This window comes from Mus caroli, unplaced genomic scaffold, assembly GCF_978045245.1.
Source record: "Mus caroli unplaced genomic scaffold, Mus_caroli_1 scaffold_16, whole genome shotgun sequence".
Classification (NCBI taxonomy): Eukaryota; Metazoa; Chordata; class Mammalia; order Rodentia; family Muridae; genus Mus; species Mus caroli.
The window spans coordinates 7,752,305-7,779,093 of NW_028227271.1; the positions used below are offsets into that span (position 1 = coordinate 7,752,305).

At 42.6% G+C, this 26,789-nt stretch overlaps 1 protein-coding gene across 2 annotated transcripts in view; it reads right to left on the reverse strand.

Annotated features, from left to right (window-relative positions):
* The window catches only part of Arid2 (AT-rich interaction domain 2), a 124,372-nt gene that overhangs the window by 20,861 nt on the left and 76,722 nt on the right, over positions 1–26,789 (reverse strand). The window contains exons 7-17 of one of the 2 annotated variants that reach the window (XM_021182946.3): positions 24,772–24,838; positions 24,429–24,679; positions 23,987–24,083; positions 23,697–23,906; positions 22,620–22,787; positions 19,503–19,584; positions 17,643–17,777; positions 16,878–17,074; positions 14,591–16,510; positions 13,668–14,512; positions 7,542–7,690 (exon numbers count right to left, since the gene is read on the reverse strand). In XM_021182946.3, coding sequence (XP_021038605.1) covers positions 7,542–7,690; positions 13,668–14,512; positions 14,591–16,510; positions 16,878–17,074; positions 17,643–17,777; positions 19,503–19,584; positions 22,620–22,787; positions 23,697–23,906; positions 23,987–24,083; positions 24,429–24,679; positions 24,772–24,838 — 4,121 coding nt within the window. Of the gene's footprint in view, positions 1–7,541; positions 7,691–13,667; positions 16,511–16,877; positions 17,075–17,642; positions 17,778–19,502; positions 19,585–22,619; positions 22,788–23,696; positions 23,907–23,986; positions 24,084–24,428; positions 24,680–24,771; positions 24,839–26,789 lie in introns of both variants that reach the window. The other variant, XM_021182945.3, reaches the window with a different exon arrangement.

Sequence of the window (26,789 nt, forward strand, 5' to 3'; positions counted from 1 at the left end):
ATAGGTTATATTACATTAGCCACGTTATATTATATCCAGATGAAGAGTTTTAGAGAGATGTACAATTCTAATTTCATTATTAAAATTTCTAATTCAGAAGCTGGTGAGATGGACCACTGGTTAAGAGGACACACTACTGTAGACAAGAGTTTCAATTCCCATCACCCATGACAGATGGCTTACAACTGTCTACCTTCAGCCTTAGGAGAAGATAAGCCTTCTCGCCTTGGCAGGCACTTGTACTATAGTGTGTATACCCACACACAGTATATACACTAGTGCATAATTGATTTTTTTTAAATTACAAAGTTCAAGGCAGATCTCTGCAAGTGGTATGTATATACAGTTACAGTGAGCGAGTTCTCGGCCAGTCAGGGGTATGCAGTAAGCCCCGGTCTCAAGCAAGCAAATATTCAGAAACACTAAGGTATGCTTTAAAAATGCATCCCTTCCACAAAGGACTTACAGTAGGCTGAAATGTTGGTCCACATCTAAGAAGCACCACTGGGAGGTGTTTACAATGTAGGTGCCAATTTATTTGTATACTGTTCACAGAATTTAAGGAGTAAATCTGTGTGCATGCTATTTTTTTTAAAGCATCATTCTTTTTGAGATTGTAATATAATGATATCATTTTGCCTTTCCCTTCCCCGCCTGCTTGTTGTCTTTCAAATTCAAATTCATGGTCTCTTTTTTCATTAATAGTTTTAAAATGCCTACATGTATGTGGATATTGTCTTAGGGTTTCTATTGCTGTGATAAAACACCATGGCCAAGGCAACTTGGAGAAAAGAGTTTATTTCAGCCTATACTTCCAGGTGGCAGTCCATCACATCAAAGCAGGAACTCACACAGGGCAGCACCCTGGAGCTGTTGCAGACGCCATGGAGGGATGCTGGCTTTCTCCTCATGCCTTGTTCACTGTGCTTGCTTATAGAACCCAGGACCATCAGCCCAGGGGATTGTACCACCTGCAGTGGGCTACGTCCACCCCTATCAATCAGTAATTAAGAAAATGCTCTGTAGGCTTGTCTATAATAACAATGACTCCTTGTTAATGTGACACACAAACAGATCACCGTTAAACCACTTCTCCTTTCGCATTCCTAAGATCTCACATAAAAACATAAATAACTTTAAAAGTTCCATAATCTTTATAAATTCAAAAACATTAAAAATTCAGTCCTGCCAACACAGCCAGACTCTTTAAAAAATCCAGACTCTTTTAAAAGTTATAAATCTCTTTGGGCTGGAGAGATGGCTCAGTGGTTAAGAGCACTGACTGCTCTTCCAGAGGTCCTGATTTCAAATCCCAGCAACCACATGGTGGCTCACAACCATCTGTAATGAGATCTGACGCCCTCTTTTGGTGTGTCTGAAGACATATAATAGATAAGCAAATCTTTAAAAAGAAAATAATAAATCTCTTAGCTCTGGGTTCCTGTAAAAGAAAATAAAAATTAAGTAAGTCCTTATTTTAAGAGGGAAGAATTAGAGCATAGTGACAGTCAAATGAAAGAAAAACCAAACTCCAGCAATGTAAATAACTCAATTTCCAGTGTCTGGAATCCATTCCTGATTTTCTGGGCTCCTCCAAGGGCTCTGCCCTCTGCAGCACACACAGCTGTCTTCTAAGCCTAGGCAGGCTGCGCTTCGCTGTTGCTGCTAACCTTGGTAATCATCTCATGGTCCTGGCATCTCCAAAATGTTGGGTCTTCTGCTGTAACTGGGCTGCATTTTCAGCAATAGCCTCTTATAAGCTCTCTTCATGGTGCCAAGGCTCAACTTCTCCGCACAACCCCTTCAGCCCTGGGCCTTCAACTGCCACTGAGGCTGCACCGTCACCAATGCCCTCTTCTGGCCTCTCCCAAAGCCAAGCCTCAGCTGCTCTCCCCGACCCCTGCATGCCTTCCAAACCAGTACCATGTGGGTGATTCTACCACAGTACCAAGTCCAGCTGCCAGTGTGAGGTAAAACCGTGGCTGCCTCTGGAACACAGCTTCTGTGTGCTCTCGGGCATCACTTCACAGATTTCACCTTAAAGATGCTGGTCTCTTCTTAATCACCACTCATTTCTCAGCCCAGTATCCACTGTCCCAGTAAAACAAAGATTTTACTGCAGTGCAGCGATTCTGGTCTCTTGATAATCACAGCTGATTCTTCAGCTCTAGCTGAGCAGACCATAGAATCTTCACACAAAAGGCCCGGTAGAGTCTCTACTTCTCTCTGAAACTTCACGAGCCAGGCCTCCATCGTCTGCACCGCTCTCAACACTCAATGGCTTTTCTAGCCCAAAGTTCCAAAGTTTTTCAACAATCTTTCCAAAGACAATACAGGTCAGGTCTGCCACAGCAATACCCCACTGTCCTGGTACCAACTTGTTCGGGTATCGATTGCTGTGATAAAACACCATGACCAAGGCAATTTGGTGAGGGAAGGGTTGATTTCAGTTTACATTTCCAGGTAACGGTCCATCGCTGAGGGAATTCAGATCAAGAGACTTCCAACACAAATTTTATATATATAAATATATGTGTACACACACACACACACACACACACACACACACACACACACACACACCTGTCTACTTGGCATTGGGGAAGATGCTTCCCCCCCCCGCCCCCCCCCCCAGTGTACTCAGTTGCCTATAGTTCTCTGTGTAGGGTGGAGGCTTAATGGCTTCTCCCTGACCACTTCGGCATGCCTAGCATGCTTAGCTCGTGATCAGATAGGCTTGGGATTTTATACTTGTAGCTCCTGACATTATGAAGAGAGGCACTCTCACAGCAAACTCCCGGGTCTTCTTGGCCCGTCTTCTGCAGTGTGCCCTGAGCCTTAGGTGCAGGAAGCTGTGAGCACATTCACAGTGGGAGGCATCTAAGTGAATCTGAGTGGAATCCTAGCATGGACACTCACTTGGCTTCCCAGAAAGATCTGGCCCTGTGAACATCACACTGTCCTTGAAAACTCCTGTCTGAACATTGCTCAGTACACATAGGCACCAGGCACATTCGCAATGCCACTTTATACTAAAAATGGGCTTTGAAACATCATTTTTCAGAATTGCAGAGTTAAGTACCAGAGTTAAGTACCCAGAGATCCCCACCTAGGTCTACACGTCTAAACTAAAGGCTGATTTTCTCCCGACATACCTTAATATGCAGAAATATATTACAAGGCATGAACTAAGGCATATTTTTATATTCAGTATTTCTGAAACTATAATTTTGTCATGCTGGCAAAAATTTTGAAAACAAACTAGGGTTAAGAGATGAGTAATATCCAGGTTGGTGGCGAATCCTTTAATCCCAGCAGCTGGGAGGCAGAGCCAGAACCAGGCAAGGAAGTGACAGGACTCCACTCAGAGAAACAAAGCAAACAAAGAGATAGTAATGGTTGGTAATTGTCTGTATGCTATGCATAATCTTCCAATCAATCAATATTAGTAAATTACAGGATAGATTCCCAAGCTATGAAATGATATTATGAAGAAGGGTCAGCGAGATGGCTCAGTGGGTAAGCACTCTTGCTGCCACGCCTGAGGTTCTGAGTTCAATGCCTGAAACATCTGACCTGAATAGGCCTCTAATTACTAAAGAAAGCGAGTCACTAACCCGCAAGGCAAAGACAAGCAGGACAAGGTAACCAGTTTCACTAGGGGATTCTACCTATCCTTCTGACATACGAGAAAGCAATGTCTCAGTGAGCAACAACAGTGCCATGGGTATCATAGTAATAACCGACCCCTTTCTGCTTGAATTTAAGTCCCACTGGCATCACTGTTGGCTGAGAACCCGTGGTTGGACAGGCCACTGGCCCTAGGGGAGAGACTATTACCATTGGACATTTATTTAACTGATTTCTCAATGTCTTCCCATTACACCCACAGACTAGGGCGTCTCTAAACCCTCATCACTGAAGCGTGTATGTGCAATAGATGGGGATTTACAGGGAGACTCACAAACTGGCCAAAGTGCAGAGAACAAGAGACTGGGATGATCGGTCCTAAATGGGACAGCTGTATCACACCCTCTACTCCTACAGCTCAGGAATCATTACAAAAGAGGGGCAGAAAGACTCTAAGAGCCAGAGGTGATGGATGGCTGCAGGAAAATGGTGTCCTCCAGACACAGCAGAGCAGCTGAGCATATGAACCCATAGTGACTGACAGCATACAGGAGCCTCATGCAGTCTCAAGCAGGACCAAACCTCACCGTGGGAAAGGGGGATAAGCATCAAGCTCCACCCTGGCTGAGCAGCTGCTGGCAGCAGAGACGAGCTAGTTTTGGTGTTTGTTTGTTACTCAGTGGCTAAGAGCATTTCCTGCTGTTTCCCAGGACGTGGTTTTGAATCCCAGCACCCACGTGGTAGCTCATAAATCCCCAGATCATTCGACGCCCTTCCCTGGTTACTTTGGACACTGGGCACGCATGAGCGAGACACATCGTACATGGAGGTAAAACTCTCATGTGTTAAAAAGATTGAAAAGAATGTTGTCCCTGATAAGCTGACCACACTCTGCTGCAATGCCACATTCAAGAATATGTGGCATTACAACAGAGAGGCACTGCCACACAAATCAGATGCACAGTCACTTCTGTCCCATACGGGTTTGAGTGCACAGGCTGAAAAGACTGGGCATTTACCACAATAAACTGTGAACTACAGAAGGCTGGTTCCAAATACAGGAAAAAAGTCTGAAAAAGTGGCCGCTTTCCTTTCCTCCTTTCCCCTTGCTCTCCCCAGCTCCTCGCTGTCTGTTCCTGGGACTGCATGTCATTCATTCTGACACAGGCAAAGTCTAGTCTTCAAATACACAGTCGAATGTAAAGTCTACTGTAAAGCGTCCTCACAGTCTTGGGTCACAGCCCCTGCCCACTGTGCTGCAGTAGAATGACCCTTTCATAGCATTTGCGTAAACTATGACTTAGGCTATGTATCGCCTCCAGGGTTGGAAAGACCTTTGCTTACCACATGAACCCTACACTAAGAAAACAGCTGATAAGTATTTGTAGAATCAAGTTGAACTTATTATTAATGAGAAGTTAAAAAAAAAGAGGCAATCTGAAAAAATGACAAACTTTACGAAGCATTTCTGAATGTGCCTTAAGCAGAACAAACACCATCCATTTAGATGATGTAACGTGGAGCACGTTAACTAGATGGGAAGTGGTGCATGTGCAGGCTCATCGAACCCTCTGGAGCCTTCTGCTGTCGGGGCTGACAAGAGCTTCATTGAAAGCAGTTACTTTTAAACTTCTTTTATTCCCCAACCCCCCAAATTAAGAACTGAGCCCAAGGCCTAACAGTCCTTATCACTGAGCTAAATCCCCAATCCCACTCTTACATTCTTAAAAAGTCAACAAACAGCTTTAATAGACTACCTACTGTCAGCTATTCTTTACCACTAGAAAACAGAAAAACAAAAATTTACAAATCAATAGACACTAGTAAACAAAATGTCAAATTAAAGTACAATGCAAACTAAAATATTTACAATAACAAAAGAGAGAAAGAAAGAGAGGAAGGAAGGAAGGAAGGAAGGAAGGGAGGGAGGGAGGGGAAAAAGAAAAGGAAAAGAAAGGAAAGGAAAAGATAGGGAAGGAGGGAGGATTGGTCCGGTGGTGAAACCCAGAGGTAGAGAGAGCCCTTCTTTAGCATGTGCACGGCCCTAAGTCCCTTCTCTATCTCAGTCAAAAGAAACAGACAGAGAAAGAATGGTCACTTTCAATAAATAAAAGCAATAATCGATGTAAAAAGTTTCTCTGGGCTTTTAGGTTATGATCAAGTTCCACACATGTGCTACAGACATACAGAGTGGGGACAATACTTACCCCTGACTAACACGGATGAATCTGTACTTTATTCATTTTTCTCATTGAAAAGAACAAAAACAAACAAACAAACAAACAAAACAAAAAACAAAGCCACTGGTCAAGATACACGTGCCATTGCTGTGTCGAGATGTAACTGTGATAAGCACTGGCTTTGCATGCTTCAACAATCCCCAGGCTATGAAGAAGACGCATGATCATACCAAAACCCTGTATATGAAATTAACAATTTACCTCTAATAAAATAAAAAGAGCTAACATAATTATATTAAGCTATGAAAATGGAATCTCTGTTCTCTAAGAAATGAAAACTACTTTTCTATTAAAATCAGTGCCCAAGGCTTCGAGTTCTCAGTGACTGACTGAAGGCAAAGGGCTTTGGCTCAGCTCTTGTTGACGGAAAGAAACATTTGATTTTATCCAACATCTATAGAAGCAGTCCCTGCACCTGCTCAGTGAATGCAAAGCCCTGTGCTCCACACCCAGCATCACAAATGGGATAAAGTGAGTTAGTTAGTCCTGGGGCTAGGAGATTGCTCAGTGTGCTAAGTGCTTGCTGCACCAACACAAGGAAATGGACTTGACCCACATAAATGCAGACGCAGGCCTGTGTCACTTGCAAGACAGGGGGATCTGGAGGAGCTCCCCGGCAGTTTAACTGAGATGGCAAGTTCCTGGTTCACACACACACATCATGCATACACCACACACACACATCATGCATACACCACACACACACACACACACACACAGTAAGTTCATTTCTATTTGTTATTTATATTACTTACTAAATTATGAAATGGCATGACTTCAAGAACAATTTTCAAAATTAAAGATAAAATTCATTTTCTAAATATTACTTCTAAGTAATTTTAGTGATTACTTAATAATTACTAGTTTTAAAAAAAAGTAACTCCAGAAATTTTACAACTCTCACTATATTAACCTTAGAAAATACATAATCAAATTTGGTTCTTCTTTTCTTTAAGACAGGCTGGGCTCGATCCCTTGGCAATTCTACTGCCTCATCCCTGAGTGCTAGGATTACAGGCAGGAACGACTGCACACTCCACTCTATAATGCCCCCCCCCCATCTCCCTTTAAGAAACAGGGTTTCATTATGAAGCTGTGGTTGGCCTGGAACTTGCTATGTAGACCAGGCTGGCATCAAATGTTTCTGTTTCCTGAGTGCTGGGATTAAGTTGTGCCAGTATGCCTGGCTTAAAACCAGGTTCTTTTTTTTTTTTTTTTTTAAATTAATTAATTTATTTATTTATTATCTGTAAGTACGCTGTAGCTGTCTTCAGACACTCCACAAGAGGGCATCAGATTTCGTTATGGATGGTTGTGAGCCACCATGTGGTTGCTGGGATTTGAAGTCGGGACCTTCGGAAGAGCAGTCGGCGCTCTTAACCACTGAGCCATCTCGCCAGCCCAAAACCAGGTTCTTAATTGATCAAAATTCCTTACTAGCATTAAGCAATGGAGTCCTTCTGACAACTGATACAGACCTTTTAGCTGAAGCATGCCTCTTGTTCCACGTAAGTATAACTCTCAACGTAAAAGACTTTTCATTAAAAGTTATTGGTTTCAGAAAACAAAATGTTATAAACTATATACGACAGAAATTTAAATATGAAAGCACTCTAAAACAAAGTATGCTTTTGTATAACAACAACAACAACAACAAACCCCGCCATTTACTTTTTACAAGACTGCCACAGACACATGAAGTTCTGCCCAGGTTTTCTCACTGGATCTGCATGCTGACTGGATGCACTGACTGGAGAAGGCTGAGAACTGCTAGGCTGGCCCTGCACTTGTACAGCTGGTGAAGGTGGCATAGGAGTGTTCTGTGGAAAAGCACAAATAGAGGTTGTGACATGACACCAGAAAACAGCATTCTATACTCTATAAGGACATTAGTGACAGGTACACATTTCTAACATAAAACTTCTTTACAGTTTGTAATTTCAAGTTAATGATTACATTTAAAAAGATGACTTTTATAAAAAAGTTACAAACTATGTTCCTTTTAAAATATGTAGCCACAGAAGCAATATTATTCATTGTGTTATCTCTTGACATCTGTGTGGGCTTGGCTCCAAACTTCCCATGGATATCAAGATCTGTGTGCATTTATATAGATGGCAAAATCCCTGTGTCTAAGTGTGCATGTCTCCCTGTATACAAGGTCACTTCTCGATTACACACCACCGTTCAAATAACGCAAACGGACAGAAGCACAAAGAGCTGCTGCACCGCGCTGCCCAATTCATGGTCAGTAAAGAACTGTTTTCTGCTATTTTTGATTCAAGTTATAAATCCATGGACATGGAACTGGTAGACATGGACAACAGACTATATTATTCAAATTAAGAATTTTAGTAAGAAGCAACTCAATTATAGTCTGAAATGAAAACAAAGCCTTATTATTTACTTGCCCTGTCAAGAACAGATCAGCTGCAAATTATTGCTTAGGATAATTCTTTCCCCTCAGATCTCATCAGCCACACAACATGAATCACAGCAAACCTCAGGTCAGAGTTAGTGATGACGACACAGCCATGTAAGGAGAATATCAAAATAGTAAAAATAATCCAGAGTAAAGTGTCTACCGACTGAATCTTGGAGGATATTCAGTTTATAGTTTGTCTTAAGGATCCAAGCCAGAACCTTCCCCATGCTAGGCAAGGCCTTGCTGTGCTGCTCAAGCTGCCTGGCCTTGAACTGCCAGGTAGCCCAGGATAGCTTGGAACGCGATCCTCCTGGCAGCACCTCTCAGATGCTGCGATCACAGGCACATGCCGCCATGCCTGGCTGGCAGTTACAGCTGTGATGGTAAAGCTAGCACAAAGTAGCCACACAGTCTTTTAAATATAACTTCTGTTATGTCCTATATCATATGCCTTTTACTTTAAAAAACACTAATAGAGTATCTTTAAAATGTTTAATAGAGTATCTTTAAAATGTTTAGGTCAGCCATTTTCTTGAGATACCTGAAAAGAAAACAAGTTAAATTTCTTAAGGAAGTCAAGAGCTGTTTAGCAGTTTGGTAAGACAGAGAATGCGTTTGTCCACTCACTGGTGACGTCAGCACAGACAGCAAGGACTGAAAGTGCTGGGTCCCTAAGAGTAAAACCACAGTTCTTTTTCTAAGCCGAACCAAAACCATACAGGACTATACAATGGTGCAGACAGATAAACATAAACAGAAGTGAGAAGTCCTGTGAGTCCCGTGGCTGAGGCTGAGGCTTAGTTGGCAAAGTGCCTGCCTGGCGTACACAGCCCTGGAGCTGATTTCACACAGGAAGCCAGGCGTGGTAGTGTGCTACCCTGGAAGGCTGGGGCTCTAACCCAGGCTCTTGCCCATGTTAGCAAGTACTCTACCATTGGGATTTACATGCCTGTAACCCTAGCACTTGAGAGTAGAGGCAGCGGATCAGAAATTCAAAGTCATCTTCAGCTATGAGTTGGAGGCCAGTATGGGATACAGGAAAACTTGCCCTTAAAGACAAGAAAGAAACAGAAAACAAGCAGAAATGTTGTGTTCTAAGCTCAGGGGGAGCCTACTCTGGAATGTAGCTGAAGTTGCTTCTGTGATGGGTTCTCACCTCTGAAACGTGAGAGTGAGAGCTAGAGTGACGCAGGTGTCACCAAAAGAGACTTTCCAGCTCAACACATCAGGACAGGACACAACTCTTCAGTCTGCCTTTTAAACAAAAGTTCATCAATTGTGTGCACGTGCATGTGTGTGCGTGTGTGCACGTGCATGTGTGCGTGTGTGTGTGTGTGTGTGTGCGTGTGCACGTGCGTGTGTGTGTGTGTGTGTGTGTGTGTGTGTGTGTGTAAGGCAGAGGACAACTTTGGGGAGTCAGCTCTCTTTTACCACCATGGGTTTCAGAAACGGTTTTATGTTCTGAGCCACCTTGCCAGCTCTTAATCGTCAAGGTGCCCTTCTTCAACAGGCCGTGTGACCTGGGCAGCCTCATTACTTTCCTTGAGCCTTGGTTTTTTCCTTTTGTGTGTACACGAGATACAGTGTGATGAAATGAAACCACACACGAGGCACCTAGAATCTCATTCCAATATACATGTTACTATTGCCATTATAATAGAGAAATCCAGAAGAAAAACATAAGTTTCGAGTTCAGAGGTAAGATGAACCTACACATGTGTTTCTCAACAGGTTACAACACATGGTCAAATCACTTCCTTAAAACAAGAGCTCTGAATAGAAAATTGTGAATTCAGTAACTGAGAAGAGAACCTTGCCGAGTATAAATCTCAAGAGTAAGAAATTACCTCATACTAACATGTTAATTAAAGGGAGCACCCTAGCTTTCCTGATGTGGACACTACTGCCATTTAAATTGTGAGCTTTACTGACTGGCCAGTGTGTGTATAAAGGCGTGTTTGACTTTCACAAATGCCGAGATTTTTATCTTTTTGATGATTCTGAAAGTCTTACTAGGTCACCAAGAACTGAGAAACAATGCATCATGTGACATTTTAATCCCAAATATTAATAAGGGATATGGAAAGGATGACTGATAACCTAAGCTGTGAATTAAGAATGAATAAAAAACATACTAATGCAATGTGAACATTTTAAGTTCCTAATTCAAACAAACTTAATGAAAACACACTCTCTCTAAAGAGAAACCCGCGGAACCCGGACTGTGAACCGGCTGGGGCAGAAGCCACGGCACGCTGTTAAGCACGATCTGGTGTTGAGAGTTTCATGCAGCCATGTAAAAGAAGTGAAAAGAAATGTAGTAAAATGAAATGTTTGTTTTGAAGGGACGAACAGAGGAATCCAAAACCACAAAACATGACTAGTATCTGAAGGTAGCTGGCTCTGGCTTTGCAGAAATATATATATATTTAAATACTAAGTAAATTAATGTTTTAAGAATTAGGTCTTAGGGGATGGTGGAGTGATGTCCTTCCAGAAGACCAGGGTTCAATCTTGAGCACCCACAAGGAGGCTCACAATCATTTTAACTCCAGTCCCAGGAGATCCAATGCCCTTTTATGGCTTCCACGGGAATCAGGCAGGATCCCGGTACATAGACATACATGCAGGCAAAACACCCATACTCACAAAGTAGATACTAGTAATATTAACACTAAAAGGGCTATTGCACAAGAATGCAGAACTGTTTTCCTCTCATTTCCAGTAAACATGAAAGACTAGCCGCAGCCAGCACTCAGACACGTATGTGAGAAGCTTCAGTAAATATCTTACGTGGTCAGCTCTTGAGGAATATTATGTTATCATTCAGGACTGAGACAAACTAGGGGCTTGGGGGGGGGGTGGTTTCGAGAAAGGGTTTCTCTGTGTAGCCCTGGCTGTCCTGGAACTCACTCTTTAGACCAGACTGGCCTCGAACTCAGAAATCCGCCTGCCTCTGCCTCCCAAGTGCTGGGATTAAAGGTGTGCGCCACTACCACCCGGCGGGACTTTTTCAAATTATGCTTTTTAAAATCAATGTGGGAAAAGCTTAGCTTGAACAACCAAGTAGCAAAATTAATACAACACAAAGAATGTAAAAAAAAAAAAACAAAAACATTGTAATTTGCTTCATAAAATAAAATTAACAAAAATGTCCATGAATATGGCAGTTTTCTTTCTAGAAACAATACCCTTCACTTTATTGAACTATAATTTTGCTTCCTTTATTGTTTGCTCAAGAGAAAATTATGGCTAACAATTGTTGATGCCATTGATAATACTTTGATATGACATTCTTAAATCCCTTTCAAATATTAGTTAGTATTAACATTTGAGTAAGACTAACATTGAAACAGGGTGGGCAGGAACTGAACGCTGTGACAACTGGACTCTAGTGACTGCTGAAGCACACACACACATACGCACACACATACAGGACATGCACACGCGTGTGTATGACATATGTGTGTATATATAAGATATATAAAAACTGTATTTTGTGTTTCTATTTGGTTCCTCAGGATATCTCATACATTCTTAAAATATTTCAAAATTAAAGAAGAAAAAATATAAAATCTGTAAATGTTTGGTCTGAAGCAGCTTGGATAGGGGTTTCAGCTTCTATCAAGCTTTTTACTCTTATTAAATGTATGTATGTATAATAGGTTCACGTGGGCTTGTTTGCTTTGCTTCTAACAGACATTAACGCATGGAGAATGCAGAGGGTAGGCCATCAGGAAATAATGCTCTATGAGCTGCATTTGGAACTTGCAAATATTACAGATTTTAAAAGAGCAGCTATAAATAAAAGAACTCTGAAGCAGGTACAAGTTTAAAAATTCTCTTTACATTTGCTGTTAAACATCATGTATAAATAATCAAAAAATAAATTAAAAGTGCTATTAAAAACACGCTATCTTGGACCGTGCAGACGACCACTCAAATAGTGAACAAAACGGCATTAAACCAAGGTCTCTAAACGCAACCAGAACTGTGGACGGAGCTAAAGAACCTGGGAAGGGGGAGGGCCTCCCTGGAAGCAAGCTGACTCTAGCGAGCTACTCTCAGCCCTGACTCTGTTGGTGAAGTCTATCCCGTGTACCTAGCCCCTGTAGGCTCTTTGGCTCCTCTGTGGAGCTTAAGTAGACCTGCTCCATTACAGATGCCCAGCTGTGGCAGGCACCACTGTAACCACCACACAAAGGAACCCAGTTGTAGTTGTAGGTTTGTTTTTGTTTTGTTTTTCATTTTCGTATACCTCCTGCATATTTTACCTGTTTCCTCGCAACCAAGTATCAACTTTGGAGATACAAGATGGACATTGAGAATTGAACCAGGGGTTTATATAGGCAAAGCAAGCCAATCGACCACTCTGTTATATTCTCAGCTCAGAATGTAGGGTGGTTTGTTTTGTTTTGTTTTTAAATGAGCTGTGTTCTCAAAGAAAATTAGTGTCAGGTTAGTACATAATTTTTCAGTCTGGCAACAAAATGTATACGCAGGCCCAAGCCACCTGCATATAACTAATGCATTTAGAGTTTTTGTATTTGTGCCCTAAAAATCATTTATTAACACTAACATCTTATATACAATAGTTCAAATAATTACAGTGTAAGATAAAAGACAAATTTCTAGAATTGTTCAGAGAAACTGGTTACAGTAGAAGAGCAAGCTCATAAATGAAGAGCTGGCTTCAGATTGCAGCAGGCTCTAGTCTGGGCAGCACCTCCTAGACTGTGACCCTGGCTGTGTTCCTCAGCATCAGAGTCGCCCCCTGCAGCCCAGGGCTGATCAGTGAGGCTCCGTTGAGTCCTAGTGCCAGCTCCAGCTACCATCACTGCTCCTCCCCCCCTAGCCCTGAGCTCTCCTCTGGATGCCACCCAAAAGCAAAATCAGGAACACACAGAATGAGGAGAAATGAAATAACTCCATAACATTAGAGTTCTTCTCCAATGTAGTTTGGTTCGCTATCATTTTATTTAGATTTCTAACAGACTCCAAGAGGGAAATCAACCAGACAACCAAGATGAACTGCTAAATTCACATGTAGTAAAAATCTAAAAATCCAACTTACTGAATGTCTACTTTGTACTCATCATTATATCATTTAAAGGAAAATGTCAAACTGTGGAAATAAACAGTGACTGGGCACTTCTGCTTGATACATACACAACATCCATTTTGGAAGGCAAAATTGCATATGCAGAACTCAAAGAGCCCTTACCTGGAATGCTAGAGCGGAAACAAGTCTCGTAAACAAAGAGCAGGAGAGTCCTGAGCACACATGACCTGACACACAGCTGCTTAAGGTGAGACAGAAGTAAACAGTTCATTTAGGCTTCATGTTTACAGATGCCACGTCAGTGACTTACCTGTGGGGCCACACTCTGCATGTAGGTCGGTGGATGCTGCTGCTTTTGCTGCGCAGCGCTTTCTATTGCTACTTTCGCTACAGTGCTTGGGTCCGCTCCAGCTGGGACTGCAACCATGGTTGCACTGCAGCCAGCATTGTTGGGGTCGCTGATTGTAACAATTCTAACCCCTACTTTATTTGGGATTCCCGGGACAGCGTCCCTATCATTATCCTCTGCCGGCCTCTTCACAGTTTTGCACTCGGCTGTGCCGTTTGTAGACCGAGCATCAGATGATAGAGCAGAAGGGGTCACTCGAGGTCCTGAGTGGGGAACTGCTATGACTTGATGCCCCTGTATGACAGGGGCTGTAGAATGTGGTGAGACAACTACACTTGGGCGTTGCTGAGGCACATCTGAATTCAAACTTGAAGCTAGAGGTCCGTTAGGCAGGTCGGTACCACTCAGGGGCGGTGTCGCCACACTCGGGGTTTCTTGCATACTGCTTGTGGACGGTGATCCACCCAGAGTTAACACAGGTCCATTAGAGAGTCTTTCTAGTTGGTCACCTTTGGCAGTATCTTGCTGAGTGGCACCCGAAGTCCCTTGTGGCTCTACTGGAGATATCTCACCATTTCCTACATGATTAGAAGTTTTGTGATTTGGAATGTTTTTGCTTAAATGAGAACCATCTCCTTTATCAAAATCACAGATTCCATTGACGAGGGCTTTTTTCCCATCACCTTTGACATCCTGCATGTCTACTGGTTCTGAGTTCTGTTTTCCAGGCGCTCCATTCTCACCTAGTTCCAACGATGGCCCATTGCTGATGAGTGAGCACTGGCTCGTCTCACTCTGAAGTTTCCCTGAGTTTGAAGGAGGTAGACTTGAGTCACTATACTTTCTCCCATTTAAAAGACTTCCCACCTGGAGTTCACTCTCACCTGTATCCCCGTTGCTGGTGTTTGTGGCTCCTCGCCGACAGGAAGGATTCTCCATGACCTCAATCTTCCGTTCATGAACATGTAGACCTGTTGCTTCCTTTGCCTCCTCCTCCTTTTGGCAAATGATCTTGTCGCCTTTGAACGGGAGGGGAGCAGTGGTACACGCTGATTGTCCGGCTGGAAGCGTCTGCACCTGAAGTCCAGCGCCTGCCTGCGCTCCGCTCATGCTAAGACCGGCTGGCGCAATGAGCTGAGCCGCATTTCCCTGACTCACAGTCGCAGTTGCAAAACTGGTATTTGGCACAACTGTTATAGTTACCTGGTTGCCAGAAGTCCCTTGGAAAATGGTTGCTGGGCTGTTTGAGATCAGCGGACCCGGCAATATTTGTAAGTTCGAAATGGGCACGGTTTGCACTCCCCCTGCGGGTGGCATTGCACTTTGGACCAACTGAACATTTTGCTGCCCAACCAATAGCTGCTGAGCCGGAGTTTGCCCCTGCACTCCAAAACCAGCTGCTTGGTTATTGGCCACCTGATAGACCACCTGAGGGCTAGGAGCTCTTGCATTGTTAGGGGGAGGAATCTGAGGGGCTGGGAGGATAAGCTTGCCCCCTGGGGTTGAAGGACCCCGCTTGGGCAGCAGCAGCTGCTTGATGAGACTAGACTCGTTGGAAGCAGGCTGACCGACCCCAGCACTTGTTTGCTGAGGCTGAACTTGCACCTGGACCTGCTGCGGCTGCTGAACCTGGACCTGGACCTGCTGTGCTGGCGCTGCTGGTGAATGCTGCTGCTGTTGCTGCCTCTTCACAGATAGCATCTGACTGACAGTAGGAGGTGGTCCCTGTGACTGAAGGCTGGAAGAAGATGACATGGCAGTAGGGACCTGGTTATTAGTAGGCGGGACAGGTGATGGTGATGACGATGGAGTTATGTTTGGTTGTCCAGTTAGCTGAACTGTCTGAGCGGCTGGGAGAGCTGCCGGGTTAGCAAGAACGATTTGGTGAATGGCTGGTGCGTACGTCTGGCCTTGCTGTGCTGGCTGGCTCACAATCACTACACTCTGCTGGGCAGGCTGCTGTGGCTGCTGAACAGGCTGCTGGACCACTGATGGTGAAACTTGCTGAGAAGGAAGTGGCTTGGGCGCAATGTTCTGGAATCCTACCCTGGAGGGCTGTGGGCTCGGAACACCAGCTATGGTAACCACCTGTCCTGTAGCTACCTGGAAATTCTGTACTGAAGTCGCTGAGACGATATTGGATGCAGAAGTTGTTACGTACTGGGGGGGTGCTATGATAACAGTGTCTTGTGGCTGGCTACCAGCTGTTGTCTGCTGAGATGAAGTGTGCATAGGCTGTGGTGACGTGGTGATTAATTGCTGACCCTGTGAAACTGTAGATGTACATGCTGGTATGCTCTGTACTCGTCCAAATATATGACTCTGTGGTACAGTCTGCTGGATTACTGTGACAGGAGTGCCTGAAGGGATCTGTCCTGGCACCACTGTGTGTAGTGGAGATGGTTGTGGCATCACAGAGGGATGGTGAAGCAATGTCTGAGAATTTACAACCGTAACAGGCTGTGGCCCTGCACTATGGCTCTGACCCACAGAACTCTGTGCAGGTGCTCCTCCAACAGAGATACTCACAGGAACTGCCGTCTGGGGCACAGAGTTCTGGATTACTGTTGCCTTAACGACTTCACAAGGAATTGGAGCTTTATTCTGAATGACAGTTACTGGAGAATTTTGTTGCTGGTGGGTATGAACTGAAGGATTTGGTGGAATTCTAGAAACAGTCTGTGCCACAGTATGAATGCCTTGTACCGGAAAAGACATTTGTGTTGCAGTCAAATTGGAAGGTTGATTGGCGACTGGGGTCCTCTGAAAATGACTCGCTGCAGCCTGTGATCCAGGAGGGATTCCTGGAGATTTGGGAAAAGGAAAGTGCCAAGTGAAATGATTGCAAGACACTGGATAGCTTATTATCTTATTTCAGACAAAGGGACAGTGTAAGGAAACTAACGCCAAGAAAGACAAGACTTACAAGTACGAAGACAGCCATGAAAAACACTGTACAAAGTACAGAGCCAGGCTATCACTTCATAGACATAATACATAGTTAAATTCTGGTTATACACTAGCAACATTTAAAAATTTAAAAACTTGGGTATGTGGTCATTTGCCTATAATCCTAGCTTTCAGGAGGATCCTAAGTTTGAAGCCAACATGGGTGGTATAGCCAAGACTTGCCTCTGAATAAAAATAAATATTAAAATTTAAAATGAATACCTGCAGGTGAAGGAGTTGGAGACACATCAGCAACAGCATCAACACGGACAACAGGAGTGGAAATTGGCTGCTGCTGATAGTACATCTGGATGGGGAGCGGGAGAGCCCGCCGCTTCACTCCTATGACATGGATATGCGCCTGCCCACTGCTAGTGGAATCTTCTACTCTCTTCACTGTATGATTTGGAAAAACTGTTCTGTAAAATAACACATACTCAATTATGAAAACCAGCCTTCCAAGAACACCATCACTTCCAGTAATGCTTAGAGCCCTGCTGTTGCTACTTATGCACAGACCAGTATGCTGCACAATGCTGCCTTCTGTAAAAGTGAAAAGCAAAATACAAGACTATAATTCAAAAAAACACATTATCTATTACTAATATTAAGTTTTAAGAATTCCATATATAACCAGTTTAAAAGCATTTATGAATTTAGCAGAGTATCAAAAAGTCTTATCTTTGGCCAGATACTTATTAATTATGTATTGGTATTCAAGACTTAAAAAGAACATCTTCAACATGACAGAGTCGGTCGGAGGAAAGGGAAAATTTGGTTTCTTACTTTTACTTCTGTGACAAATCTCCTCATGTGCCCACACAGTCACTTACAAATTCCCTTTAAGCTAAGCCTCCACTGTACTAATGCCAACACATGGGAATGGTCAAGTTAGCAGAGATACAAAAACCACCAGTCTTGGGTTTTGTCTAGTCTATAAGAGCAACCAGCACAGTGAGTTAGACTTTGAAGAGCTATGCGTGTTACCTAAGACACTTGTAAAACCCAGTTGATGTGAGGATGCCACCGCGAGCTAATTTACTGCATGTGGAGAGGTACTCTGAATACATTTCTGCGCGAGAGACGGAACAGTCGGGATTTACTTCAAAATGGGCATTTAGCCTAAAGGAGAGAGAGAGAGAGAGAGAGAAATAAAGACATTATATGCCACAGGAAGCTCTGTGCTTAGCTATATTAAAAGATAACCTGTTGCAGTGATGATTACTTCAGCTAATCAAGTCTCAGCACCTCGCATGTCAGGATGAAAAACACACAGTAAGTTTTAGATTTAATGAAACAGAACCATTATTTACCAGACTTATTATAGCATTATAAACAAACAAAAGCTACAGTCATGTCTCAGTGAGAGGAAGGGTGGTCTGTTAGCAACAAGTGTTGTCTCTCTGAGAAGCAGTGTCCCAGTGGCTATCTGCTGGTGTACACTGCTGGTGTCTGCAACAACTCCTAATCATAGGCAATGCAGTGGGCACCAAGGTCAAGGAAAGAGTGGAAAACACAACTCCATTTTTTTTTTTGCCCTTGGATCAAATCCCCTCAGCCAAGAATTACCGAATCTTCCCACTATGCCACCAAGCCTTGACATGCCACACACCACTACTCTCACTCAAAACCCCTCCATTTGTACTTCACAAGCCAACACACACTTCTTAGCATTGCAAATTCTCTATTCAGAAGCCATGCAAAAGAGGCTTCCTTGGTTATTGCCTCACACATTTAATCACAGTCACAATGATAAAACAATTCCCTTTTCTCCCTGTCAGAAGTGGCTGGAGCACACTGGAATGTGAGGGAGTGTGAGCACACGCACACACACTCGTTTTCATGCGGTGGCAGTCTGTGCTCTTTCCAACTTTCACAATTCTCTATATAGTCTCAGAGGTCAAGAGTAGATAAAAATATCTCATTTAAGTTGCAATGCAGAGCAAATCCAACTAGGAGAGACTCGAGGACAAAGGGTGGACGTGGAAAAGCAGAGAGGGTGAAGGCAAGCAAATTAGGATCTTAAAACCTGAGCTCACACAGCAATGCACAGGCATCTGGGACGCTCTCACAGAAACAAGGTCTGGAGACAACAGATGGACTCGAGCTGGGGACAATGCTGCAGACTACAGAGAAGGCCAACGGCTTTTCAAGTCATCTTCTAAACACCATCTGCACAGCTCCCCAGCTCTGCAGACGCTTTGGCTCAGAGAGTGGCAGAGGTTGGACCACACAGTCTTCTCAAGGAAGCAGTACAACTGCCCAGGAGTTAATCTTCAGGGAGACATGCTGGCTCGTTTATCACTTGATTAAATTTCCCTCTCTAACCATAGAGAAGAAAGCTGAACTACCTTTGATAAGACATTTTGCTTTAAGGTAGGTGTGCTGCCGTTTGCCTGTAACATCTGTACTTGAGATGCTATGTTCTAGGCCAGCCTGGGCTACATAGCAAAGACAAAGCCTCAAACATAAAGCCGAAAACCAAACAAAGAAAAAATTTTGCTTTAAACAGAAAATTAATATTTAACAAAAAAATGCCTGGTTTTACTTTCTCAACACCAGTTCAGTTCAGCCTTAACAAAATAATTTAAAAGACTTTTCAAGCTGACAAATATTTTCTATAAAGCAAAAGATAATTTTTTTTTAACACAAATGTAATTCCAGAGGCATTAAATGGCATAATTTAATGACAGGGCGTTTTAATTTAGAAAACTTTGATGAATTCTTTTCTTTTAAATTCTGACTAATTGACACAACTCAGATCTATTTATACTAAAACCTCAGGGTGACCGCTCAATTTGGTTCTTTTCTATCGCTTTAAAGCCTTAACAGAAGTAAGCCACTTACCACTGACAAGCGAACTTCTCACTGTCTATTTCCACGATTCCTGGAGGGGGGGCAGCATGCTGTGCTACAACTGCTCTGGAAGCTGAAGAAGAAGGCAGGTTAGCCAGAGCACTGAGGAAACACAGTAATAGCATGCTGCATTCATGGGCACTGAGCCACTTCTCATTCATAAAAAGTATAGGAGCACATGAGAATACACTAATGAGAGAAAGAAAGCAAGGTGACCATGCTCTATACCAGGCGCTATGTTTCAGAGTCTTCCAATTTTGCTTAGACTCATAATAATTCAACAACAATAAAATAGATAGTGCAGCTACTAACAATATAAACTATTTGTCCCATCTTTAGAAATTGATTAAATACTTTACATATTTATTATTTTTCCCAATTCTTTAGTGGGTAAGTACAGGTTAAAAAAAGCAAGCCATAAAGTGGTCAAAACAGCAGCTGACCTGCAGCAAGCTGCAGCCCTCCGTGAGAGCTCCTAGGTGCCAGCGTGCTTGCCTAACTTAGGTGCCAGGCCTGACATTCATCCCCAGCACCACGCACAATCAATAAACAAGTGGACAAACAGGTTAAGATCACCAGTGTGACAAACCTCTGTCAGCTCGGTTACACAATGCACTGGGGGTAATAAATTCATTTCTAAGTTTAAAAGATGAATAGTAATTCTACAGAATTTCTATAGAAGATGGAACAAAAGCAGGATGATCCCCAAATTCGAGGTTTGCCTTGGCTTTATGAAAAGGACCTGCTCAAAACTAAACAAAGAAATTTTGCTTAATATAAATAATACGTATTAGCTTTATAAGGTTGTCACATTCAAGGCCTGTGCTTCAGCCCTAACACCAAAGCAACACCCCCCCCAGCTTTATCAGTGTGGTTTTAAGGCAGACATTCTCACGTATCAGAAGCAGTGCCCTGGAAGAAAATAAAGCTCAATATGAATACTACTTCAGCTTTCTGTGATCTTAGCGTCAGCATCTCACAGGAGCTGGTTCTAAAGGGAAGTCTCAGGTCCCACCTGAGTAGAAATTCAAAATATGGAACTCAGAAATCTGCATTGTTTAGTATGGCATCCGATGCCGCTGCCTCGTTCCCAAGTCTCGGAATCACCACGCTAAGTAGTAGCAAGGATGACTTATAATAATACCTTGTAAATTCCTGTTCAGAAATAAAACCTGTGCTAAAATGAAGCAACAAGTCAAGCATTTTATCATTCTTTGATTTTAACCAAAAGCAAGAAAAGAGAAAAGAAAAGAAAGAAAAAATAGCAGAGAGCTCTAGTTGCCAGATGAGCAATAAAAATAAGCTTACTGCCTAGTAGCTGCGGTGCCAACCCAGAAGGCTTGGCTAATCTCCATCACAAACAAAACCAAGTCTTTGAATGGGAAAAGGACTGTGGGTGAGAGGGGTTGAAGGGCTGGGGAGAGAGACAGGGAGAAGAAGGAAATAATGGCAATACACTGTAGATATGGAGAAGGCTGCCATCAGCTAAGGAAAGACAGTCTGGGATTAATGGTGGTTCCATTCTAGCAATAAGTAGCATGTGCTCACACATATACCATAGCCATGGTTCCTGGACAGTAAGAACACTTCCAAGCACTTGCTTTGTACTTAGTAACTGTTCAGAAGAGCCTGTATTTATTCCTGTCTGGTGTACTACTTAGTACTAAAACTCGTAAAGATAAGCCAAACTTTTAAACACAAAGAAGCGTCACAAAGTAAGGCTGCCCAGTGCTGGTGGAGAGATGAGCAAGGGTTTCAAGCATGGGTGTGTTACCTACGGGTAAACACTGTACGGCTGCTGGGGCGAGGATAAGCAAAGGAGGGCTTTACACAGTCTCACACACTGGTCCGCATCTGTAGTGGTTATTCCTGGTTGTCAACTTGACTGTATCTGGAATGAACTACAATCCAGAACTGGAAGGCTCACCAGTGACCCTAATCTGGGAGATAGAAGTTTCTGACCTGGATCTTGGTATGGAGACCTTGAGGCATAGTGGCTATGGATTCCAGAAAATTAAGACAGGGAGATCTCTGAGTTCAAGGTAATCTGGGCTATACCTTCTGCTGGAGACCATAAGGACATTGGAAGAAGGGAGTCAGTCTCTGTCTGTCTGTCTGTCTATCTCTCTCTCTGTCCTTCGCCTGCTTGCCGTGTGCGACTGAGCAAGCCAGTAAGGAATATCCCTCCATGGCCTCTGCATCAGCTCCTGCTTCCTGACCTGCTTGATTTCCAGTCCTGACTTCCTTGGTGATGAACAGCAGTATGCAAGTGTAAAAAGAATAAACCCCTTCCTCCCCAGCTTGCTTCTTGGTGCTGACGTCTGTGCAGGAGCAGAGCCCTGACAGTTCAGCGTCCCCCTCGCTGGCAGGGCTAAGGCTGGAGCTGGGCATGTGCATGTCATGGATGAGCTTTGACGCTGACCCACACAGTCTTCGTCCACACCTACGTAACAATGCATTATGCCACAGGGATTCTAATAACTATAAAGAACATGGTGACATTTTTATAAGTCAGTTGACTCGCCATCAAGAAAGTATACTCTTTGCAACCATTTAAATGATGATGAAATTCAGATGCTGACCTAAAAGCAGACAAAAGCATTCATAATGATGACGGAAACGGCAAAAAGTGTAGAGATGATCGTCCCACAAGAGAGCAGAATCACACTAGGAAGGAAAGAACGGCCCACCTACAAAGAGTGACCAGCTCAACGTTCTCCAGCCTAAGTGACCATCCCAGGGGTCAGTACTCGGCTGTCCTTGTCAGACAGCGAGAACCAGAGCCTGTCAGGGTTAGGTTCATCTGCTGAGGTCAAGGAAACGCTAAGATGAAAGGTCATTCATAAGGCGAGAACAGCAAAGGGGCTCTTGCATGACTCTGAGTGGGGTTGGCAGCTCTGCTACTCTTCTGTGTTAGGAGCAGCTCTCCAGACCCTCACTGAAGCTTCAGCCTCTCCCTTGAGGATAAAAAGACACTCTGTCCATGTAGCCTAGCTATAAAACCAGAAGTATAAGCCTTCTTTAGCCAGCTCTTCTGTAAAACAGTATCCTGAATATTGTCTTACACACGCATAAGAATATAGAAAAAGGACATGGGAGAACACTAACCTGGACCGGATGCTATGTGGGTCTGGGTTTGGACCTGCTCTATGGCTTGCGGCCTAATTTCAGATAACACTTGGTGACTGGAGCTCGGATGCTCAATGAGCTTCACTGCAGCAAGTGCGTCAGGTCCAAACATCTGAATGTCCATAGAGACCAGACACACCAGCATGTCTGAAAGCAAACAAGAGTGTTAACTACTGTTAGGATCACAGAGCGGTTATAGAGAGCCAGGCTGGGAACATCAGCACTATCTCTGAGGTAGAGACCAGATGTCTCTATTTCTAAATGGTTCCAAAGCAATTCTGGCATGTGTTCCGATTTGGGGATTGTTGATATGAAAAGTGACCTTTTAATTTACTAATAACAAAATTTCACACTAAGTCTTTATTACCTTTGATTGTAGTGTTTATAAATAAGAAAGGCATCACTTTTGCTTTTGAACAAAACGCTTCAGTGAGTGTACCTTAAACTAGCAAGACTATAGGGGTGACTTTTAAGGCTGTGCCACAGTAAAAACATGTAGAGCCAGAAGGTAGCACCTCAGACAGCTTCAGTCACTTAAGATGGGACACTGACCATCTGAGAAGACAAGTTCTGAAAGAGTCAGGCACAGTAGTGCTGCCAGCTTACATCTGAAATATACCGAGAAATATGGAGAGGAACATGGACCGCGGACAGCTACAAAATCATGTGTGTTACACAACAGATGTTTCTTATCTTTAAGGACTATACAAAGTTGTATGTCTGAGGGAGTAATGACTCTTTAATAGAAAACCAATGTTTTCATATAGTACAGCATTAGTTTTCCTCAATAAAGAACATTTGGGCGGAAGCTGCAGCTCAGTTGGTACAGTGAGCTTACTTGGTATGCACAAAACCTGGGTTTGATTCCCAGCACTGAGCCAAACAGGTGGTGGCTCCCACCTGTGATCGCAGCACTCAGGACACAGTGGGGCTGAGGGCCTATCTTTGGATAAACAGTGAACGTGAGGCCAGGTTGGGCTGCATAAAAGCCTGTCACAAAAAAATGAAAAAAATTAAAACTGGAAAACAAAGCGTATAAAGCGCTGACTGTCTTACCTATGCTCTTCTCCACTTTGGCGATCTTTGTGCAGGCCACGTCCCCCATTTCAGTGAGCATGTACAGCACCTCCAGGGTTGAGGTCACCAGCAGCACATCGGGCAGAGTGAGGTGACAGATTATCTCTCTATAGGAATCTTGATCCACATATTCACAAATCAAAACACCATTATCCTCTGCTTTGCAAAGATTTCCCAAAATTTCCATGCCTGCAAAAACATTAACATTTTTGTGCTTGAAATAAATGATAGTTTGTTCACATGCAGTGACAAAAGATTTGAGTTCTTACCCCTCATCTTTAAAAACCTATCCCTTGACATCAGGCATTTTGTAACAGTGTGAAACATCAGATGAGTGGTTCTGAAATCCACAGGGTCCAGTAAAAGCTGGAGGAAGGAAGGAAGGAGGAGGACACAGTCAGTGCACCATGCTTTTGCCCAAGCTCCGCACTTCAAGTGTCAGAAAAACGAACAACATTGTTGTGTCACTGGGAACAGTTACCACCGAACTTCAAGTATCATTCCAAATTGTTTTTCCATAAAAATAGGCTTCTGCCCCACCTTTCAGCTACAAATATATATATATATATATATATATATATATATATAACCATTTAAAATCTGGCAAATACAGGCAGGAACAGAATGCAACATTTTAAAATCATAGTAGGAAATTTTAAAATAAATGTGGATAAGAAGAAAGGCCATGTTAAGGGCCTGCCACATGCTTACCTCAGCTGCAATATTTCCTAAGGTGTCCAGGCCTAATTGCCTTAATGAAATAAAATGACTATGTGCAGAGAGTAACAGGAAACGAAGACAGGTGCGATTAGCTGCCAAGAGTTTAACATTGCTCTCTTCAAAGGAAAGGTTTCGCAAAATCACTGCGATCTGCAGAACCCGCTGGCCTTCGATGTCATTAATACCCAGCTTTCGAGGTGGATGAAATAAAGATTCCCAAATCCATTCTCCTGGTGTATCTTCTACAACAGAAAATACAAATTTCCGTTAACTTGCTATTTCACAATTACTTTCACTTTAAGAGTGTGCATTAAAATGACTTGCACTGACTTACCATGAGCCTTGTTTCTGTCAGAAATGAGATCTCGAACTTCATTGTCATCAACAATGTCTTTCCAAAACTGTAATGAGAAGTAACTTAAATGCTGATGAGTTAAAACAAATATTATATTACTTTGATAATCGTACATTATATAAAAGTATAATATTTCTATGCTGTCTTTCTCAGTACTTCTGAATATTGTTATAATCTATGGATTTAAGGCTTTCACATAATCACTCACTTTTCTCATAGCTTAACGTAAAATTTGTATAGACCAAAGGTTCTTAATCTGGGTCCAAAGAACTCTGTAAGGAATTGTGAGAATTTGGATGGGGAGATCTATGCCATCTTTATATTCATTAAATGAAGTGGAATCCAGAATTTCCTTAGCAGCCTCATCACCTGTAGGTAGGTGTTAGAGATCAAACCACAGTGAGGTCTGAAGCACCTGTGGTTTGTTACCCATAGGAATCACACAGATTTTCAGATTGTTTTACAACTATGGGAACTATGCTTTATGCAAATCATATATGTAAACCATGGGAGGCACCGATTGCACCTATGAATTCCATATAATCACAGTGTCTCTCTGTACAGGAATTTCTGACACACAAGTGTATATTGGTGGGGTAGATGTTTAAGTTGCTTTCCATTATTGACCAACTGTCTTTGAACTGTAAGCAGAAAGTTAGGCGTCAAACCTACAAACTGTCCAAGTCTTTTTAAGACTAAGAACTAAGCTTTTCCCTGCCGTATCTTACAAAACTCCAGTGTGTCACTGCCTGGGAGTGGAACTGAAGTGTGACAGTGGGAGTGACCATGCTTGCACTGACAGAATGAGATGCACACATCAAGATAACTGGCTCTGTTGAATTTGGAGTTATTAGTATAAACAAATGTTCCCAGACTGCACTAGGCCACTGAGCGTCTATTGCACACATGCAAAGACTTATGGTATTTGGCAAAAATTGAAAAGAACTAAGTTTTTAAACAAACACGATGTTCAATAGCCAGTGAAAAAAGGCAGCAAGTACAGTAAATAGTAAAGATGCAGATGTGGAAGTCAGACTGATCATGGATCAGAGTCCAAAGAAATAAAAAACTGGACATTTTGGCAAAGAAGTGGAAAACTAAGAGAAATTCTAGAACTAAAATATAATCCCAGAGTTTAAAAGATTCAAGGGATGGATTCAACTAACAATAGTCAAAATCAAAAATAGCAAGTTTGAAGTACAAAGAAACAAAAAGATGATCGGAAACAAGGCCCATAAGAAGCTATACCCCAGCGGGAGGCAAGTGAGATCAAAGCAGGCTGGCTGATCAGGGCAGAGGGCTTTCTAAATAAACCCTAGTGCTAGCCCACAGAATTAAGAATCAAAAATTAAATAAAATTCCTTGAAGAAAGACAAAGAGAGAAACTATAAACACAGATAGAAAAAAAAGGATAGAGAACCCTAAAATGACAGCTTACTGGTAAAGAACACTGGCTGCTCTTCCACAAGATTCAGGCTCAGTTCCCAGCACCAACGTGGTGGCTTACAACCACAACGCTGGTCTCAGGTCTGGCACCTTCTCCTGGCCGTCACAGCAAATACGCATATTCACAAAAATGAATCTCAATTAAAAAATATAAACTTAAAAATCCAACTACAAATGAAAAAAAAGTCAAATGATTGTCTCATCTTCAGAAGATAAAAACTTGACAAAAATACCGTCCCTAATGAAGTACACAAGGGAAAACAGATTTAAAACCAAAACAGAACAGTGACGATGTGTGAAACGTTACTGTTTAGTATATGTGTATTAATGTAGTCCAATGAAATTGGAAATAAATGAAAATACTTTGATAAATGAAAATAATTGTCAAACACTTTCCAAATTTCATGTTTTAGGATCAAAGCATAGATTCAAAGCTAAATGAGCAATAAGAAAGGCATATAATGAAAAATACAACATACATCATGACTAGACTAAAAAAATCAGTAACAAGACATCTCAAAGGCAGTTAGAGCAGTTATACACGGAAGGAC